The 22,539-nt window shown below is 42.8% G+C and overlaps 1 protein-coding gene across 1 annotated transcript in view; it reads left to right on the top strand.

Moving 5' to 3' along the window:
* Positions 1-11,438: 11,438 nt before the first annotated feature.
* Positions 11,439-22,539, top strand: part of SLC43A2 (solute carrier family 43 member 2) — a 52,846-nt gene continuing 41,745 nt past the window's right edge. Inside the window, exons 1-2 of the mRNA XM_069945007.1 lie at positions 11,439-11,615; positions 17,533-17,715. Coding sequence (XP_069801108.1) covers positions 17,556-17,715 — 160 coding nt within the window. The 5' untranslated portion in view covers positions 11,439-11,615; positions 17,533-17,555. The remainder of the gene's footprint in view (positions 11,616-17,532; positions 17,716-22,539) is intronic.

Below are 22,539 nucleotides of genomic sequence, written 5' to 3'. Positions count from 1 at the left end.
CAAACTACTCCTCATGGCCAGGGTTTGGGACAAGGCTAAGGCACTGCTAGAGGTTACTGGGTTCATTACATTCTCCCCTACTTGGAAAAACTCAGTTCTCCCGGAAGTTTTTAATTTAGAGGGATTTCTCCATGGACTAAGATGGGTATATACTACGTCAATAAAGTGTGGAAAGAAGTTGTATTGGTGGTGTTTAACATTGGGACTCATGCTTTATTGGTTGATATTGGGAGTAGAGAAACATTGAGAGATACTTTGTCCACAGTATATAATAGGCAAGGCTCCTTTGTCAGTGGGAGAAAAGTGGGTTGGTGATGTAGGGGAACTGGATGACAGACGATAGAACAAGGTACTCTCACTCACACCTCTGCTCCCTGTGTGAGATACACCTCATGCCACAATTGTTTTTACTACATCATGTATGTAAAACGCCACTAGAATTGTTTAAAATAGGGTAGAGAGATGTGGGGAGGATGATGCACATTTATTACATGCTATGGAGTTGTAGGGAACTTGAGTCCTACTGGAAAGAAATTGTTGACCTAATCAAAGAGGTTTTTGGGGTTACCCTGGAACTTCACCCGAGGCAATGTATTCTGGGGCTGCTAGATGGTCTGCAAATGGATGAATATGCCTTAGTAGGGGTCCAACGTGCTCTCTACCAGGCTAGGAAAACCATTGCGTCAACATGAATCTGCACCACCTACACTAATAGAGTGCAAGACCAGGATGACTCTAGTAATAAGATTGGAGAGGAGTGTTTATTTGAAGAGAAACGGCCCATGTAAATTTGAATCAATCTGGGTAGATGGGTTGATACACCAGGGTTGCAGCCTGTCGTCACCCGCTGCAATTGTTTGTTAGTGCTTTATAGACAATTTAGACTGAGACAAACTTGGACTAGATAGAGTATCTCCTTTGGCATGTAAGTGTGCTACATGCTAGGTACTATGTGTGGTTGTACTAGTTGTTTAATAATTGTGCATTCTGTTTAATGATCATTTGGAGCAAATGGAAAAAAAAAACAGAAGATCAAAACCACTCTCAATAGGTTGTGTACCTTATGTTGTATGCGGTGGATAGTATGTACATTCTCTTCTGTACTGGATGTATATGTGCATTATTTGGTGAGTTTTCAAAAACAAAAAGACCTGATTTAAAAAAACAAATTATGATTGGAATGAGGGCAATTTTGCTAATAGCCTTGATGGACGATAACCCTTGTAAGTATATATATGCCTTTGGCTAGGTGCACATCTGGTCTGTGATCTGGCATAGCTGCCATCCGGTATGTTTGCATCAGATAAGGAAATGTTGCATGTAGAAATGGGCTGGATGGTCTATATGTCCAGCATTCTATGTCAGCCTCTGGCACACTGGATGGAATGCCAGATGCAATGAATTCAGTTTGTATTGGCCTATGTTCCCATCTGGGAAGGCTCCAGATTGCTGAACACACATGTGCAGAGCCTTACCGGCTGGATGCAGTTGCTGCTACATGGCTAAAGATTACAAATAAGCTCTGCTCCTATTTTGGTCTCACAGTCACGTATTAGCATTCACACAGAAAGCTTTATAAGCTGTAAACCTACATATTAATAGGTAGGCATGTCTGAGAAATCACATCTAGTAATCAGCAATACAATACAGAAATCAGTCAACAAAATAGTACAGCATGAACCCTTGCCATGCATATCTAAAAATATATTTCATATTTAAAAGAGATGCAGATTAGCTTTAAGACATTCTGGGGTCAGCATGTCAGAAACAATGTGCACAATGATAATTGAAAGAAAAACAACATGTAGTTCCTCAGAAGAACACAAGGTGGCAGACTCTTCCAACCTTTTCTTTCTTGCATAATGTAATATGTCAGCTTAGCTATCCACAAACAATGAGATGTCTCATTGATATCTAAAATTAACTAGGCTGTTTTCGTATAGCTGCAAAATTAACATAATGGTAATCCCTTTTTTCTCCATCACTGTAGCTCAAGGGTCATTCATAAGTAGGATATCGCCCTTTATATTTTTTTTATTAGGCACTTAATGTGTCTTTGCTCTTTAGAATTGTAAAGTGCTGCAGAATCTGTTGGTGTTATATGCTGTAAATCAAAATAATAATAATTATTATTAAGATTTTTGCCTCTATACTGTAACATGTATGTGTATGTAATCTCTAAAATACAGGATCTGTTTCTCCTAGATTTATATGAATTTAACAAAAAAATACCTTCTTGTAAGTCTTGTAATATGGTTTTGTACAACTGGAAGGCTGCATGGAACTGTATTACACTAGTGTGCATGTGCTGGAGCCTTATTTTATTATTTTTTTTTTTATCATGTGATAGAAACAATCCCAGACTACACTAAACAGCCATATCAATAAAACCTCTGCCTAATATTGTGTTATAGGTCCCTTTGTGCCACCAAAATATGTTGAAGCCTGGGCTCCAGGGGGGACACTGAGGGACACAGGGCACTGGAGGGACACTGAGCATCCCTCTGCCATCATCCTCTCCAGCAGTCACAACCCGCACAGCTCTGGGAGTCGGGTCGTGACATCACCATGTTATCCAGGAAGTGACATCACCATGTTATCAAGGAAGTAACATCACCATTTTATCCAGGAAGTGAAGCCTTGAGTGCAGGGAAAAAAGCACTTTATAAGCAAGTGTATATTGGCGATTTGTATAACTTTGGGGGGCAATACAATACTTTAATAAAAATATTTGCTGGACTTCTCCTTTCATGGGGCTGATATTTCCAATAGGAGAGTGAAAAAATTAGTAACCTCCTGCCAATAGGTATGTCTAGGTGGACAATGCTATACCATGTGGAGAAAATCAGCCTCTGCTGCTCTACAGCGAAGACACTCGGAGGTCGGGAGATGGTGCATATGAAACTATCACAAAGGAGTCAAATATAATTGGTGAATAATATGCAAATATTACATTCTTTCTACAACATTTCATGCATTCCCAATCTATGAGGCCAAACAATGCATTTGTTTAGAGAAATTCACTAGATGGCGCTATATGGCCTCTAATTTTATTCCAGACCAACTGGTTTGCAAATCATGTCTAAGGCTTCAGCTTTTAGAAAGAGTCATGTTAATCTCAGATCTTTCAAGGAGATTTGTCAAAAACAAAACTACAGCTGGCTTTTTTTCTTTTTTTTTTTAACAAATACAGTCGGGGATTTAAAATTCTTCTGAAGTCCAGTAATTCGTAGACTTTCTGTTCCCTCAACCCAGATGAAGCAATAATCTGTTATTTTAGAAAAAGAAGAGCATCTGCAGAAAAACAAATCCAAGAAGTGCACTATACAAGTGGAAAGGCTCTCGGGATAACATGATATTGTACTGCGCCACCCCCAGGGAGGAGCTGATCCTAGGAGTGTGGCTTACTGGGGGTCTCTCACCATCATACACAATATGCTTGTACAAAGCCCTTCACAGTGAGAGCTGCTCTTCTCAGCAATCCAAGTAAAGATTCCCTTCTTATTTACTATCAATACATGACTATCACTATAAAAAGAAAAGAAAAGTAAAATACGGCCGTAATTTTTAGGTAAAAAGACACCTGTATTTTTTATGTATTAATGCACTTGATTGAAGTCAATGGGAACTTGGCCAACAGGGCACACACCCTATAGAAAACGGACATAAACGGGCATGACCATGAAAATAATTAACATTATTTGCCACATGCGTTTGCAAAAAAAAAGCATTTTTTTCACCTATTCACACATTGCTTTATTTTCACTCAAAATTAAGACCAGATGTAGTTATTTTACTGTATGTGAACACAGCCTAAAGCTTTCTATGCTACTTAGCCAGTTTTCTATTGTGTTATGCCTGTGCATGCCCTTGTGTTCCTTTGTAATCTTATAAGTATATCACTGTTTAAAAACAACATACATACAAAGCCTTTTGAGGTTTGTCCAAGTTTTAGTCATATTGGTGACTAACAAACCAACGTTACTTTGCAACCTGAAGTGTACTTACATATAACTCAGCAATTTTCTCTGGCATTGTCCTTAAATACTCTTGCATTGTGCAAGATTTACATTGGGTGGGGGTTTAAAACTATAGATTTTAGAGGGACACAATAAATGAAATCTCCAATCAAAAAGGAAAGATCATTTTTTTTAATGTCCCTGTCGGTTGATCCAGCTGAGCTCCACCAAGCATAAAAAAGGTCACAAAAAAAAAAACAAAAAAAAACTTGGGACATGTAATAGCACCAGTCACATCTGCAAGCCCTCAAGTCGGGGTGATGCGTACAAAGCCCAAGTGACATCATGGTGAGCCTTGAATCTGCATCCACTGTCTACCCTACTGTCTGCGGTATCACATGTGGTTTTACAACAGGTAGAGAAACACTGTCATAGTAATGTAATTGTACATTTTGGATATAGTGTTCTATTGCATTGCTGATGTTTAATGCTTGAATTTATTGCTATTTTTTCTCTGGTATATTTGTGAGAGATTTTCTTAAAGGAGAAACAGAAAAAATACAGTGCGGAAGGGGAATGCAGGACCATCATAGAATAGAATCATAAAATAATGTATACTTACCCATCCCCATGTCCCCACAGCAGTGCTACTTTTCCTTCATGATGGCTACAGTGACCGATACTGGCAGCCAGACATGATCCCATACCAGTGACATTGCCTTACCTCCAACTCATGCTTACCTCCACTTCCTCACTCAGTAATGTCCACAACAGTAGAAGACCTTCATGACATCAGCAGAACATTGCTTATTGGTGTATTGCTGCACCATTTTCTGGATTGGTGTATAAAATATAAAGAAAATGTATTTTGTTTATATATTTTCTTAAGGAAAAGTACAATTTAAGGGCAGCTGAATTAATCAATCGATAAAGTCATTATGAGCATGTACATATAGAGATTATGGGGGACATTTATCAAGACCAACAAATCCATACTGCAGTCAAATGTAAACTTACTCCACTCGCACCCATGGCAGATTTATTGAGAGGTGCAGATGGCAGCCTCAGAAATCTACATGACCATAAGATATATAACTTATAATATAGTGTTATCACTACTAGTACTGGCTTCATCGTGTTGTTGTGTGATTCACGACTGACAGGAAATAAAAAGCAGTAGAACTCCAATGAACAAGTATCGTCTATAGCTCCCCAGCTCCTCTCTATCTTTGTAGACTATGAATCCCCCTCTAAAGTCGATGCAGAAGTGCTGGGGGAGGGAAACAGACAGGGTGGGAGGACTGGGATCAAGAGTTGAAGGAAAGGAATGCTTCCTGGGACTTGTAATACTGATTAACTGCTCAACCGGGAAGTACAGCCACTAAATACAGACCTAAGACCCCGAAACTAATAGATTTGTTGTGATTCTAGAACTGGGGCAGACAGGTAACCAATGCTATATGCATCTGTAGCAGGTTTATTATTTTACCTGATGTCAAAGTACCTCCTTAACAAACTAACTGGAGGGTGGAGTCTATTGGAGTCAACCTGTGTAAGTCAAAGTGTAGAACATTTTCTCCCCATGTTTGATGGGGATTTAAAGGCTTAAAGATTTGAGGGCTATGTCCCATTTGCAACCACTTTTATTTTTTATAAAGCTTCACAATAGTTTTTTTTTTCTACAGGCCTATAATGCATCTCCACAGACAGAAAACCCTGTATAGTGTAATTCTACAGTGATGTTTTCCTTCATAAGTGACAGGTCAGAAAGGTGTGAGTACTGTTGAAGGATCAGACTACACAGGGTTTGTTTGTTGTCTGTTGTCATAGAGACATATAGATCTGTATAGAAGCTGCAGAAACAAAGCACTAGGAAAAGTTTTACTACACATATTGCTAAGTGGTTTCATACATTGGCTCAATAATAAAAATGATCAAAAGGGTAGACATAGCCTCTAGATTTGTCATTACTTGTAAATGTGTGGATACAGAGATTGATTGATATCGGCCATCTTTAAAGCCGCCATATTGAATTAAGGAAAGATGGTCATGTAGGATGTCATAGTCAAAGTAGCATAGCTCTTTTGGTCCAAAGTTATCAATACAAAAATTGCTTTGTATTCAGCTTCAGCTCAAGTTGAACATGTCAAGTAGCTGTGCATCACAGGGAAGATTGTCAGTTGTTGTTGCAACTATCTGTGTTGATAACTTTAGAACCACAAAAGATGTTATAAATGTAATTGTGTCAATCAATTTTGAGACAATTCTGTTCTCCTTTGATATGCTACATGACCACCTTTCCATTGGAAAAAACTTTCTGTCGGTCCAATATGGCGTCTTTCAAGATGGCGGCCATGTTCTGGACATAACCTAAAAGATAGGCCCCCCTCACCCATTATTTGCAGATATGTAATTTCCCTTTTCTTTCTCAAATAAAAGGCTGTCCTGCGACTTTTCATCCTGTACATTCTAAACTGAGGGAAAAGCCCTTGAGGACTATACTATGATAGTAGGCAATACACTTTTACACATATGTAAATCTTAACCTCACAACACACACTTGCATACCATTAAAAAGCAACCTGAAGTACAATAATGCAAATACATGATGTATTCGTACGCATAAAAATTAAGGGCATCTGCCAGCAGGTCTATTGTATACAGAGGAAAAAACAACACAATGCTCATTGGGAACCCTATTCTCCTGTGAGGAAGCCATTTGCCTTTGACATAATATTCCTTCCAGAAGCAGGGCTAGCTGCTCAGGATCCAGCATTTACATAATTAAGTGGCCCAAACAGCCCGGCCTCGGGGTAGAATGTATACAGGGATGCTGAGTAAGGGCAGCCTGGTTATGTGGCTAGGTTTCTGATATATAGAGACCCATATTTTTGTATATGGGTGTTAAGGCAGTCACAGTAGAACGGATAGCATTGATCGTCCCTCTGAGGTATAACGGGGGCACATTTTCAAAATGTTGCTTTTATCTCTATGTGAAATCATGTACAGAATTCTATTTGTTATTTTGTGCATGAGTAGCTAATGTTCGGCGAATACATCAGCATACCAGCAGAACAGAATTTATTTCTGTGGCCTCAACCTAGTCTACTAGTGCGCACTATTTATTATTCCGTGAATTCTTTTTAGGGTTAAATGTGGCCTGGCTGGGGTTAAAACAATAAAAAAATGCATACTCATCTGCCCTGATCCCCCACCACTGCTACACAGCTTGCTGCGGCCACTGCGAGATTGGGGACCATAGGAATGATAGCAATGAGAGATCAGGGTTGTTGAGTTCACATCTTTTTTAAAGTTTTAACCCCAGCCTGGTCACATTTAACTTTACAAAGAATTTCCCACAAGCATTTTAATTGATTAATGTTAAACAGTTTACTTTGAGGTAGACTAATTGTTCATTTGTAGTAAGAAACACTGAATCACAGAACATTTTTTTTAAAATATTTTTATTCGTTTTTAACATTTTTATGACACAATCACGATGGACGGGAAATCCCACTGTTATGGACTGTTATGGACAGTATATGCCAACCGGCCTAACGTAGGCTGGAGGCGACACAATAATTAATGAAAACAGAACATGTTACATGTAACAAACACATTATGGAAAGACCCTCCACCCTGCCTCCCACCCCACCCCACCCCGCTCACGGTCTGCCTCCAATCCAATCTAGAGGATAAAGAAAGGGTAGCATAGGTAACTCTGACCATGGTCTCAGTATCACAAAACATTAATGGCAAACAGCTATAACTCCACCTTCCCTATCACACACATAAGGCAGAGGATTAAACAGGTTAAAAATCCCATTTTCACCCTTCAGTAGCCCATACAGATAATATTATATAACATTCGACTGTTGGGAGATCCTGTCAAAGTTACTGACAAAAATGCAATTCCTCTGGCCAGCTTTGGACCACGTCAACATCTTATTACAACATCCTAGCTATTTACTGCATGCTGCGGCAGTGGGGGAAGTTCTGCTATTAGCTGTAGATAGCAGATGTATTAGGCACAGCCTCATCTGTAATCCGTGGATGTTTACTGGGCCAGACTGAAACATGTTTTAAAGGGAACCTGCCATCAGTATTAAACTGTCCTAACCATCAGGTGGTCCCTGGTGGCTTCAGCCTGCCCCGCCAACCTCGATTGATAGATCTCTTCCTATATCCAAACAGGCAGAGACCTGTCAATAAAGGTTGTTGGGACAGGAAGAACCACCAGGCACCACCCCGTTATTACAGGTTCCTTTCATATCCCATGTGGGATGAAATCTTACATTTAGGTTTCCTAAGCCAGATTTAGTTACAAAAGAAGGGGAAAAGAAAAAAAGAGTCATCTCAACAGTGGCTCTGTGCTCTAGTTAGAAGCTAGGGGTCCCAAGTAATGATTTCCCCTCTATAACATCTATTTGACCTAATAGGTCACATGAAAATTTAGGGAAGGATATAAAAAGAAGCTCTCTGATGCCACTTTGAGGAGGTAGTTTTTCCTTAAAGTCAGTATCTAACTCCTTTAAGAAGCCTTAGAATATAACTGGGGATTTAAAAGAAGTCTGTCACCCAGGCTGCCAGGGTGAAGCGCGTCCGACCCCCCAGTGGAGCCTGTTATACTTACCCCTTCCTCAAAGTCCCGGACCCCGTCCCGCCGCCGAGAAATCCCCGTTGGAAGCCGTGACCATGCTCACCAGAGATGAGTCCGACGCCCATAGAGAATGAGTGGAGCAGTCATTCTCTATGGGTGTCGGACTCATCTCTGGTGAAAGCGTGCACGGCTCCCGATGGGGATTTCTTGGTGGTGGGACGGGGTCCGGGATCGGGACTTTAAGGAAGGGGTAAGTATAAGGGGCTCCACCGGGGGTCGGGCGGGCTTCAACTTGGCAACCTGGGTGACAGGTTCCCTTTAGCAAGCCAAGCAAAAAACTTCCCATAGGGAGATGTCACCCATCTACAGACAGCTGTTTAGGGGTTGTGGCCCCTAGTTTGTACAAGAACAACAGTGACTTGAGGAAAAATCTTCCTCCCAAGGATGACCAGAGAACTGCTTTGCATATCCTCCTTTCCAGAATTCCCAGTGACGTATGAATGCCCTATAAGTCTTCACGAATTCTTAAAGTGTACCTGTTGTTATAAAAAAAAGACTTTTGACATGTCACAGAGTCTGACTTTTTTTTCTAACTCAGAGCGGGGAGAGGACGCGCTGCAGCTGTGTCCATTCCCCGCTCGTTCTCCCGATCAGTACAGGTGTGAACACTCAGACCCGGACCGATGAAAACTTTGGACATGTCGAAAAATTTTAATAACAGGTAAAATTTAAAGGGGTTTTCCAGTGCTACAAAAACATGGCCGCATTCTGACATAGACAGCATGACTCTTGTCTCCAGTTCAGGTGTGCTTTGCAATAAAGCTCCATTCACTTCAATGGAAATGAGTTACATAACCCCACCCAAACTGGAGAGGGGCTGTCTCTGGAAGAAAGTGGCCATTTTTGTGTGGCGCTGGATAACCCCTTTAGGGTGCCTTCACACATACGGTATCGACGTGTATTTGTCGCTGCGAGTTTCTCGCACATAAATCCACAGTGATACTGATGCTATCAAGTCAATGTATGTGTATTCTCACTACGTGTTTGCTGCGATTTTTATATGCAAGTTTTGATTTTCATATGATTTTCACAGGCGAGTTCAACACCACAAAAAAAGCAGCTACTTTCATGCGAGTTTGATGCAAGTTTTGTGCAAGAAATAAGCAGTAATACGGTACGTGTAAAGTCACCCTTAAGGGTCTGTTCACACGTACAGACTCGCTGCGTATTTATCGCTGTGAGTTTCTCGCACATAAATCCACAGCAATACTGATTGCCATCAAGCCAATGTATGTGTATTCTCGCTGCGTGTTTGGTGCGATTTTTACATGCGAGTTTTGATTTTCACATGATTTTCTACTTTCATGCGAGTTTGATGCGAGTTCTGTGCGAGTTTTACGCAGCGAGTCTGTACGTGTGAACAGACCCTAAGGAGAAGCATTACCCCTTTGTTCCCATATAAATCCAGGTGATATTGTCTAAAATGAAAAAGTTCTATAATACTTTTATTTTGATGGGACATTCCATATACTGAATAATAAAATTAATGATATGCCTTTAAAAAGATGACCGATCACAATGATCATTGCGTTTAATGTTGATTGATCCTACTCCACAATCATCCCGTGTAATCGCTGATCCTATAAGGGACTATACATCAACAATATGTGCCACAATGAGAACCATTGGAAATGTTGCCCTGTAATCCCAACCCCCCAATAATCCAACTGGTGATCTGGATGGAGGTGGACTAGCTTTATGCTACGTTTACACGGAGCGATAATTCGCCCGATCGTACGATTAACGACTTCGAAGTAACGATTTTTCTTTTATAACGATCAGCGTTTAGATGGAACGATATATCGTACGGAAAATTAGTTTTGCAAACGCTTAAGCCTATCTCACACATAGGTAAAATCGGTGAACGACTGTTTACATGGAACGATCTGCAAATTTTTTGCAAACGACGAACGACGATTTAAGAACATGTTCAAAGATCAAAATGAACAATTTCTCGCTCGTCGTTCGGTGCGTTTACACGTACGAATCGTTCGAATTCGATCGTTATCGTGCAAATTCGCACAATAATCGTTACATGTAGACGCAGCATAAGATGTCTTTGTTTGGTGGTCAGGGAGTTCTTCTTGTCTCTTGGCTGTTTGTTGGGTGATGGTCTCAGGCTGTTTGTTGGGTGATGGTCTCAGGCTGTTGTCCCTTTGTCTTTGCTGTTGAATCCCATTGGCTGGTCTCCATGGATCAGGTTTCCTCCTGAGAAAACAAAATAACAATGGCTGTCCAGAAGTATATCCATATGTCCCTATGTCTATAGCAATGCAGTCCCCCTGTGGACAGAACGTTTATGTCAGAGGCAGAGGGCAGGCAGGCAGGCAGTCATTCTTGTAGTGCCATATTGACCTGTCAGCTGTTTACTCCATTGTGTGGCTTATATTATAGGGTGTCAGGTTTCAGCTTCTTGGCTTCTTTGTTGGGCAGCCCTCAGTCCTCAGGACAATGTCATGTCTGTGCCAGCAATAGCCCCAGGGTACAGAGAGGGCAGAGTGTGATGCCCCCATCTCTATGGCCATCTCCTGCCCCCATCCCTATGGCCATCTCCTGCCCCCATCCCTATGGCCATCTCCTGCCCCCATCCCTATGGCCATCTCCTGCCCCCATCCCTATGGCCATCTCCTGCCCCCATCTCTACGGCCATCTCCTTGCACTCTCACTTTATTCCCCTCTCTGATTACTCTATGTATTTGTTCCATCACTTCTCTCTATCTAGCCGCCTCCTGATTGGCTGGATTCTGTTTCTAGCTGCTCTCAGCCAATCACAGACGAGCACTGTTTTTCTCAGAAGCTCCGCAATAAAAAGGACCTGAATAAAGAGAAATGACAAAACAACCCGGTCGGGCCCGAGAAGGAGAAGAAGAGGCTGCGGTACCGGAGCGGATCCGGTCCAAAGGCGAGTAAGGGATAGAGGCAGCCCCGGGACCCGCACCGCCGGTATACGCCAGAGCGGGCATCATCCGCTACAGTCACTACAGTCTACTGCACCGGTGAGTACCGAGTCCTGTCGGGCATGACAGCTGATGTCCCGTACCGGGGAGCCGGGGATGGGGCAGGTGATGGCGGACACAGCGGGGGGTGGGGGTGGTTACCGGTGATCTCACCGCCCCGTGCACACTGTCCGGGATCAGCTGCGGCTTCTTATACAATTACCGGAGTTATACCGCCGCCTCCTGCAGCTACCGGGTGACGGCTCATCCCCATAGAGATCGCGGTGCATTGTGTCATTACTTTCCTCTATAGTCACTGCACTGTATACTGCAGCCTAACCTGTATACTGCTGCTACACCGTGCCCTTACCTATATACTGCTGCTATACTGTGCCCTCACCTATATACTGCTGCTATACTGTGCCTCCATCTATATACTGCTGCTACACGGTGCCCTCACCTATATACTGCTGCTACACCGTGCCCTAACCTATATACTGCTGCTATATTGTGCCTTCATCTATATACTGCTGCTATACTGTGCCCTCACCTATATACTGCTGCTACACCGGGCCCTAACCTATATACTGCTGCTACACCGGGCCCTAACCTATATACTGCTGCTATATTGTGCCTTCATCTATATACTGCTGCTATACTGTTCCCTCCCCTATATACTGCTGCTATACTGTGCCCTCACCTATATACTGCTGCTATACTGTGCCTTCATGTATATACTGCTGCTACACTGTGCCTTCATGTATATACTGCTGCTACACCGTGCCCTCCCTTATAAACTGCTGCTTTACCGTGCCCTCACCTATATACTGCTGCTATACTGTGCTCTAAGCTATATACTGCTGCTATACTGTGCCTCCATCTATATACTGCTGCTATACTGTGCCCTTACCTATATACTGCTGCTATACTGTGCCCTCACCTATATACTGCTGCTATACTGTGCCCTCACCTATATACTGCTGCTATACTGTGCCCTCACCTATATACTGCTGCTATACTGTGGCCTTACCTGTATACTGCTGCTATACTGTGCCCTAACCTATATACTGCTGTAACACCGTGCCCTCACCTATATACTCCTGCTACACTGTGCCTTCATCTATATACTGCTTCTACGCCGTGCCTATATACTGCTGCCTATATACTGCTGCTATACCGTGCCTTCATCTATATACTGCTTCTACACGGTGCCTTCATCTATATACTGCTGCTATACCGTGCCCTCACCAGTGCGACATTTGTATCACTTTTCTTTCCGTGTATGTGTGACAATTGTTGATCTCTCCGAGAAGAGGTAACACACAAGGATCGGTAAAGCTTAGGTAACACACAAGGATCGGTAAAGCTGAGGTAACATACAGCGATCGGTAAAGCTGAGGTAACACACAAGGATCGGTAAAGCTGAGGTAACACACAAGGATCGGTAAAGCTGAGGTAACATACAGGGATCGGTAAAGCTGAGGTAACATACAGCGATCGGTAAAGCTGAGGTAACATACAGGGATCGGTAAAGCTGAGGTAACATACAGCGATCGGTAAAGCTGAGGTAACATACAGGGATCGGTAAAGCTGAGGTAACATACAGGGATCGGTAAAGCTGAGGTAACATACAGGGATCGGTAAAGCTGAGGTAACATACAGGGATCGGTAAAGCTGAGGTAACACACGGGGATCGGTATTTGCCATTGTTGCTGATCCGTTCCCATGTTACACTGTGCAGACATCCGCTGTATGGAGGATGTGTATACATAGACCGCTGTAGCGTCCTGGATGTCACCCCCCACCAGCACCCCGTGCCGCTTCCTCCTCACCCCCCTCAGACATGTCTCCCACTGTCGCCCTATTTTCCCAGTCCCGGACCGTCCGTGCACCGCCGGGATCTCCCCTTCATCATTATCGTCTCCTCACAAGCTGTGAGCAGTAATGTCTCCCGTGTGTCACCACGTATCTCCGCTCTTCCCCCTTCCCCTCCGCCGTGCCCGCCCGCGCTCTCCCGTCTCCCATCACGGGCACTTCTTCCGCAGAGCCGCAGTCTCGCGCCTGCCGGTTCAAACCGGCTGCTGTGACACCTGCTCCCGCCCTCCCTGCCCGGCTTCAACTCACCGACCAATCAGGGGAAAGCTGTAGGATTCGGATGACCAATCGCTGCTCGGGGGGCGGGGTCTGCCCCACAGGAGCGCGCTTATTTGCTCATTTTCAGCGGAGCCGGGCGCTTGTCCGGGAAGCCGGGGGTGACAGCGGGGCGGGGCGCCGGCTACTGCTCTGGTGTGACCGGCACAGCCTAATGCACACTGCAGAACCTGCGTCCCTCCGTCATGCTGGGAGTTGTAGTTTTGCAACAGCTGGAAAGACACAGGTTGGGACCGCAGCAGCAATGGGGAACCTTTGCCCTGCAGCTGTTGCAAAACTACAACTCCCATCATGCCTGGACAGCCAAAGCGAAGCTTTGGCTCTCCAGGCATGATGGGAATTGTAGTTTTGCAACAGCTGGATGGTGGAAGGTTCCCTATGCCTATTATAGAGTCACCTCCTCACATGGCACCTGCTCATTTGTGGGATCTATGTGATCTCTGCCTCAGGGATAAGATAGAAATATCTGTTTAAAGGGGTATTCCCACCTCGAAACAGGCGAGCAGATATGTAGCAGTCCCGACTGCTGGTCCCCACCGATCCCAAGAACAGTGGTCAGTTGTCACCCGAATGAATGGATCAGCACCTTCATTCTCTATGGGACTGAGCTCAGCACTGATCGGAAGCCCCATAGTGAATGAATGGAGCGCTGGTTGCACACGCACAGGGCCACTCCATCCATGGGGGGTAAGGGGGTAACTTTTGAAGCTGGTGATACCTCATTAAAGTATTTGCTGTCCTTATATCCACTGGCACTGTCATTCTTTAATTGCATTAGTGTCTACAGAAGGCTGAGAAGGCTTCAGGCAGAATTTGACTCTGATTATGGGTTCATATAGCGGCTAAAACTAGAGCTAGAAAACGTCCTGTGCATTACAGAATGAAAAATATATAGATGTGTTTGTAGTTTCCAAGGCAGGGAGTAGTGTCCTGCCCATGCCCATGTAATTCTGGTCAGAAAGCTGCATTAGCAGTGTTCACTTATGGCGGATGTTAATGGATAACTTCTTATTGCCTATCTTTACTATCAATCAAATGCTGCCAGTACTCCCATATTCCTTTCTGGTCCTTCCTATATTCATATGTCACTTGGCCGTGTGGTTACACTCTGAAGCGCCCATAGAAATCATAGGCAGATTTTGCCTGTGTGATTAAATCCCATACACATTAGATGGTCATTCCATCCCACCAATATCAGTGGGGTTGGCTGACGTTACTATGGACATGCTGCCTGACAGATCCTCCAGAAGGGCTCTAGCTGTTATATAGCTGTGTATGTACCGTGATTCCCCAAAAGTAAGGCATCCTCCTTAAATAAGATACCCCAACTCCTTTATCAAGTAGCCCAAAGTAAGGAACCCCTGAAAATAAGGCACCTCACCCCGAAAGTATGGCCGTCCACCACCCGCCACCGCTCACCCCCTCCCTCCCTGTGATTGTCCCATGCCACTAACCCTTCTCCCTCCCATGCCGCTCAACCCTCCTCTTCCTCCCATGCATCTCACCCCTCCTCTCCCTCCCGTGCCGCTCACCTCTCCTCTGCCAAACACGGTAGTAGCCATTGTCACATGATTAAGAAGTATAGTAAAGCAGGATTACAGCAGAGAAGAGACACTAGTAAAACAATGACCTTCTCCATCACATCTGCAATTATTCATTTTTACAATTAGACATGTAAGTGTTAAAACCTATTTTAGTTCTTCTGCTATTCAGCTTTATGTGATTATAACAAAGAATGTCCTATTTTATAGTTATTTTGTATACTGCATACGCAGCTTGTAAGGAAACCTTTAGTAATCACCATGGTAAGCAATGTAGTGCCCGGCAGTGTCGGACTGGGGTATATGGGGCCCACCAGTGGAAATGATCCTGGGGGCCACCAATGAAAAACCAGTGAGAAACTTGTGTTTGTGCAGGTCCTAAAGCTGGGGGCCCACTGCAGGATTCTCCAGTCCTCTGGTGGGCCAGTCTGACAGTGGTGCCCGATACTCGAGACGTCCCTGTCATGGCACTTGCATCAGTCCGTAGCGATGCTGAACCTCTTATCTCCGTAAATTATTCAGTCTTCCACATTTTTGTGTATTGGCTTTTTAATAAACATCTTAAGGGCTGAGTCAAATGCATTTCCTTAGAATCGGAGAGTAAGGATTTAATAAGCAGGCTAAAAATTGCTAATGGAGGCGTAGAAGCTGTCATTTTAGTATCGGAGCTGCAGCTAGATATTAGTGCTTGCTATTCTAGGATCATTTTCAGATGTTTTCTATCTCTCTCCTCCTCTGTAGAAGGTCATAAGGTTTTCATTTTCTACCTTCTCCGAAAATGACTTCAGTTTACCCCTCTTCTAGATATTCTGCTAGCACTTTCGAGTGTCATATGATGTGGTTATGGAAGCCAGGGTTAGGGAGGGAAGGGGATTGTAAAAGGGGGGGGGGGACGTTGGGCAGTGTCTACTTCGTTCTCCTTTTTCGGGATCCACTTGTAATTTTGGCTTCAAAAACTGATTAATAAAGCAGCGTGTGTGAACGCACACCAAGACTTCAGGGCAAGTGAGAAGAGTTATTTGCTGCGTGCTATTTGGGTGCAGAATAGTAGATTGTAACTAAACTGCCTTTGTACATGCAGATCTACACCCACACAATAGGTTCCTACAGGAGCACTAAACCAAAGAACAATGTCTATAACTACTAATACATTCTAAAATAAGTACACGTATGTGCATATTTATAAAGGGGATGAATATGAAGTATTGGAGAGATGGAATATGAAGTATTGATCACGGACGGAAATTTTCCTACTCTTACTGGAAGTAATCACAATGCAGTCTGAAATGGCCTCTTACAGGATGCAGATCATTTAGCAGTGTAGATAGGGGTGACTTTAAGGGGTATTTCCACCTTGGATATTTATGGCCTAACCACATTTCTGGTTAGTATCAGTCACAGGAACTTTCGTGTTGCAACCATATTTACTTTTGTTAGCTGCAATGCAGACCGCGTGGCGCGTGTTGTCGCAGAAGTTGCCATATAGCTCTGGCCTATAACCAGGAGGTGGTCTGGTCGATGAGCTGTTAGTATAAGTGTTCAGGTGTTAATGGCCAACAATGTTTACCACTTTTTATATGTTGTTTGTAGAGCAATAAAGAGATCTGAGAATGGGAAGCAATGGGTCTTGGGTAAAGGGTTCCTATCTTATCTGTATCCATGTTGTTTGTTAGTGAAGAGTCTTTAAGGAAGAGATTTAGTTATCTGTTTAGCAGTTTCCACTCTTTGCAATCTTGACACTTTGACAAGGAATTAAGCCATTAGATCTTTGCCCCTCTTAACATCCCGAAGGTGATAACATTGCACCCATTGACTTCTTTTATTGCTTGCTCACTGCCTCCCTGTTTGTGCTTTGTGTTTCTTCTGATGAGAACCTGCTTTTGTTGTATAAATAGAGGAGCCTGTATGCATAGCTACCTGTAAGGGGAATGGCAGCTTCTCACTTGGAGATGCGGGTGGTGTTGTATAGCCCTTGAAGTCAGAAGGTAGAATTACCATTGTTGTTATTCCAGACCTCTTCCTGTGCAGCAATATATGTGCACCCACATGCATAGGATTTAATGTTGGTAAGTAAGCATAGTAATCTAGTATACCACAATATTGGTATACATATATCGGACTGGAGTCAGCTAGGACTGGAAGGCTCAGTGTGACCATGGCCATCCATAGATTGGTTTTATTGATTGGTGCAGACTTACATCAGCGCTGAAGGGAAAAGGAGCATTTATATAACCTTTATATCACTTATATATGCTGATAATAATGTCCTATTCTTTGTTATACAGGTTGACAATCAATAGAAGAAAAAATGGCTCCTACATTGGCTACAGCGCATCGGCGACGGTGGTGGATGGCATGTACTGCAGTGGTGGAAAATCTCTTCTTTTCTGCAGTTCTCCTGGGCTGGGGATCCTTGCTTATCATGCTGAAATCCGAGGGGTTCTACTCTTACATGTGCCACTATCCAGGTAAGACCTAACTCTGCAGTAGATAGGCAGCTTTACATGCGTATAAAACCAATACTGTAAAACTTTGTTTTTCTGGGCCTCATCCTTTACACAGGCACATCCCTGAATATATGTGTGCCTTGTACTGCACCTCCGTCCCTGTGTTCTTTAAATGACAGGGTCCTCAGGGATCTATGACACACACAGATGGTTGTTCTTATGTTTAGACCATCAGCTGTTAAGACCAAGAAAAAAGAACGTGGATCTTAAAAATTTTAACATATAACCAATACAATGGAATAAAATCTATACAAAGCCAATATACATACATGTATGTGTGTGTGTGTGTGTGTGTGTATATATATATATATATATATATATATATATATATATATATATATATAGTACTCTTAATATCAAGTGATAAATAGGATTATTCACCCATCAAACGTGCAATGTCTCGACTCTGCTCTAGCTGCAGCCCTGCTGCATTTCCTTCCTTGAACTGGGTCATGTGATCACCAACCTGACCCACAGAAAATCTGTGTCAGAGGAAGTGGTCTGTCGTGGATCAGCTGACTTCCTTTGAATTACAGGGTGACATCATCACCTAGCAGATCTCTCCTGGCAGCTCACAGACTCACACCCAGTTATGAATGGTGCTATGGCTGTTGTCTCTATAGGATCAGGATTTTTTTAGTTTTTGCTGTAATTTTCCCAAATTGACGTTGCCACAAATCATTGTTAAAATGCATCATTTTATTGCAATTAAATTGCCTAATTGTAAAAAAATACAATGTGCTAATGCAGCCTGAAGACTTTAGATCTTCATAAATTACCTCAATCCCTTTCTCCTCATGGGAAAATTTCTCTAAAAATTAGAATAATAAAACACATCAACACTGCATATAATGCATATCATAACTGACACCAGCCGCTCTCTCTGCAAAGCCAGAGGCTATGTGGAACATCTAGGCAGCATTAAGAAATCATTTAAATGGGGAATATGAATCAATATGGCTGAAAAGCAGCCACACCACATCAGTTAAATTAGTTAAGTACAAACATAAGCAAGAACCTCAGGAACCTCTACATTGCTTTCTAATAATAGGCTATGCTGCACTATATAAGCAGGAAATTGGTTAATCCACAATAACATTTAGCAACAGGATAGAGTATATGTAGCTGATTGATGAGATCTAAATGCTGAGACCCCCACTGAATACCACTGAATACGAGAAAAGAGTTTAAATGTCTCCTAAGTGAATGGGGTGTCAGCGATATCCTTAACTCCTTCTCTATTCATTCTCTATAAGGGAATGTGCACACTGAGGAATCTGGGCGGATGACCCGCCATGGATTCCGCGGCTCGCCCCCGCTCGCGGTTGCACACATCTCTGCCTGTGCCATAGACTCTATTCTACGATCAGGAAGATTCCACCGTCCGCCCGAAGAATAAACGGGTTCATTCATCGGGCAGACGGTGGGATCTGCCTGTGCATAGAATGGAGTCTATGGCACAGATGAAGATGCACGCAACCGTGAGCGGGGGCGAGCCGCAGAATCCATGGCGGGTCATCCGCCCAGATTCCTCAGTGTGCACATCTTGTAAACTTTGTCAAGCGCTGAACTCAGCTATGTTCAGAAGTCCAATAGATAGTGATGGGAGAAAGGTTAAGCATGGTTGCTGCTGCTCCATACACTAGAGGGTAGAAACGACTTCCAAGGGTCCCACCAGTTAACTAGTTATCCAGTATCCACAGGGGATAACCCCTTTAGGCAGATTTATTAGCTAGTTATTAGATAAGCCCAGTGGTATGCATAGATAAGTATGAGGAGCTTGATGGGTTGCCGCTTGGATGATGTGTATATAGAGCTCACCCACTCAGTGTGACAAATCTCTTCATTACTGTACGCTTTCTGGAGATTGTTTCTAAGCCGTTATTGATTTGCAGAAGAATTTATGGTTACACCAATAAAAGAGATATGACTGAATTAGCAAATGTGGTGTTAACAGTTTTGCTTACAGGATATAACATTGGTGCACAAGTGAAAAAAACTAAAGTTTTGTTTATTCATTTACTAGTAGTGGCCTCTAATAGGCCCAGTGTATACAATGCAGTATACCACTCATAATACAGAGCAATATACGTGTTCTCATATTGGTAAAGAACAGGATCTAGGGAAGCACAATGTTACATTTGTAGGGCTGAGCATAGGTAAGCAATGGACATGCTCAAAGGCTGGTCATAAATTTTAGATATCTGTCAGCTAAATGATCATTTGTCTTTCAGATTTCTCTAATGCCTCTATTATACGGGCAACTAGGGGCCGAACAGACCATTATCACCCTGTCCGATAGCGCTAGTTATCAGCCAGTGAATGAGCACATGTTCTTTTATTGACTGATTGGGACAGTCTGCCCCGTTGAAAAATCATCGGCTCTCAGACATTCACCGTCCTGTGTTATAGGGGATTTGTGGCTGATTGCAGGACTAGGCCACACGAATGATCCCAACCATATGACTGATCGAGCCTTTCTGTAAAAGAACACTGATTGCTGAGATCGGCCACAGGCTCAGGCCATGTGGTAGGCCTCTGTCAGACTCCTCTGTTGGTGAAGAGAAGGATCAGGCATGTTGAATCCTGTTCGATCCATCTCTCCCCTGACATCAGAAGAAAGTTGGAAGGCCCCAACTGCACATTCGATGGTTGGCTGATCATCCCCGGGCAACAGTATGTACCATAAGCTCAATTGTTAACTGAAAGGCTTCGTTGCATCATGCCCCACCCACCTCAGACCATGCTTTAGGCCTAATATATGTCTAGAGTGTTCCTTTAATCATGCTGCTTTTTATGACTTGAAGCAATAGAAAAAAAAAATCTAACTTGTCTACCAGTAGCATTTCTTGGTGTAGACTCTAGAGCATGGGTCTCCAAACTGCGGCCCAACAGCTGTTGCAAGACTACATTTCCCATCATGCCTGGACAGCCAAATCCAAAGCTTTAGCTGTCTAGGCATGATGGGAATTGTGGTTTTTCAACAGCTGAAGGGCTGCAGTTTGGTGACCCATGCTCTAGAGTCTGCAAGGCCTCATGGACATGTCTGGCAGATCTAATGTCTCTGGACAGCTTGAGAGTATATATATATATATATATATATATATATATATATATATATATATATATACACTGTGTATGTTTTTACTCCATTCCTAATTTTAGAAGCTATTTTGCTTTCTTGTGAGTCATTAGCTGCCGCATAAGCCAGATGGATAGTGTTTGCCACAAGGGATAGTACATGGCTTAATTGTTCAGCTTTCATTGTCGTTTACCAAGTGAAGCTTATATTCTACTGCTAGATAAACACATGGAGAGACCATTGTTCTTTTTTTTTTATCAAATCCTTAATATCTGAGAATGCACACACATCTACTAGAATCATGGTCACTCATATCATGTGAATGCTCAGTGATAGTTCTGAGTGTCCTCAGTTTCCCAGATCAATACCTGTCGGCTTTGGATGAACAAGCGCTGGCTCCTAGGATGATTAATGGACATGAGAACAGAACATTAAACAGCAGGTTCTGGTCTGCAGTCGCCTCTTATCACTAAACATGCTCCATTAGCTCCTGTACAGGACAATCGCATTTGTGTGTGACGTACATAGGTCAGCTGGTCTTCCTGAGCAACAGACTGCACAGCAAACATACTTTTTATACCTTTGATAAACACATTTTAATATATATTTGTATTATCCCATTAAATGCTCATGACACAGATAGCAAACGTGTGCATAGCCTAAAAAGGGTCAATATGTCCTTTTGACATTATGGTGGTATAGGTCACTGTAACACTATATTTTTTTAAAAAAAACCTTTTCTTTGCTTTTTACTACAAATGAGTCTCATTAAAAGCTATGAACACCTTTTTATCCTTATATTATGTCTATTATGGTGCAACAACTATAGGCCTTTATTAATAATGTTCTCTTTTATAGCCTCTACTGTTCGCTATGTGAGCTCTGTTTTATATTGTATACAGTCTATATGATTCTCCCCAGCCTGCCTTTTACTATATTTGCCCTCTAATTTTTCTCAAGCGTGTGTGAGCTGCCCTTCAAAGTTTATCTCCTTCCTGTCCACATTTTCAACTGGTGCATAACATTCTCCCTGCTGCTATTTCTAACACTAAGAAAGCAGAAGGCCCATCTGACAGGGTTTACATTCTCAAATCTTATATGTTTACATAGAAAAGGTACTTTAGTCTCTGTGCAGATACAGTTTTGCACCAGCTGCACATCATATACTGCAGGGCAGCCTATCTTCTCCACAATACCTATACCCCAGTCTTGTTATATGCTTATTACAGTGACCTTTTTATACCATTGTCAGCAAATATATCTGGAGCTCAGTAAGTTAACTGCTATTTGGCTGTCAGTTCACGATAGGCCGGGGTAATTATACCTTGGCTTGTTAATAGATTCAGTCAGGAGATCTGCGCCTCGAGAGTCAGGTACTTACAGTAGGTGAAAGCTGTCATCCTGAAGCTGCCGTTTTTTTGTGTCGGAATCTTTTCACTTCTAATAATTCTAGAAAAGGGTCAGTTACAAAACAGAGCATCACTTTTTTTTTATTTGTTACATTATATACTTTGACATATTGGTTCCTATTTATCCAAACTTACAAAAAAACGGCATAGTATATTATCCCTGCAGTATGGGACTATAAGAGGCTGCATAGAGCTTTGGCTAGCAGCTGTTTGCTGGGGGTCAAAGAAGCTGGACCATATGGGACAACCCCTCTAGCTACACATAAAAATCAGGGACAGCATGGTGACTGGTGA

The sequence above is a fragment of the Dendropsophus ebraccatus genome, chromosome 11 (genome assembly GCF_027789765.1).
Source record: "Dendropsophus ebraccatus isolate aDenEbr1 chromosome 11, aDenEbr1.pat, whole genome shotgun sequence".
NCBI classification, from domain to species: domain Eukaryota; kingdom Metazoa; phylum Chordata; class Amphibia; order Anura; family Hylidae; genus Dendropsophus; species Dendropsophus ebraccatus.
This window is presented reverse-complemented; position numbering and strand designations above follow the sequence as displayed.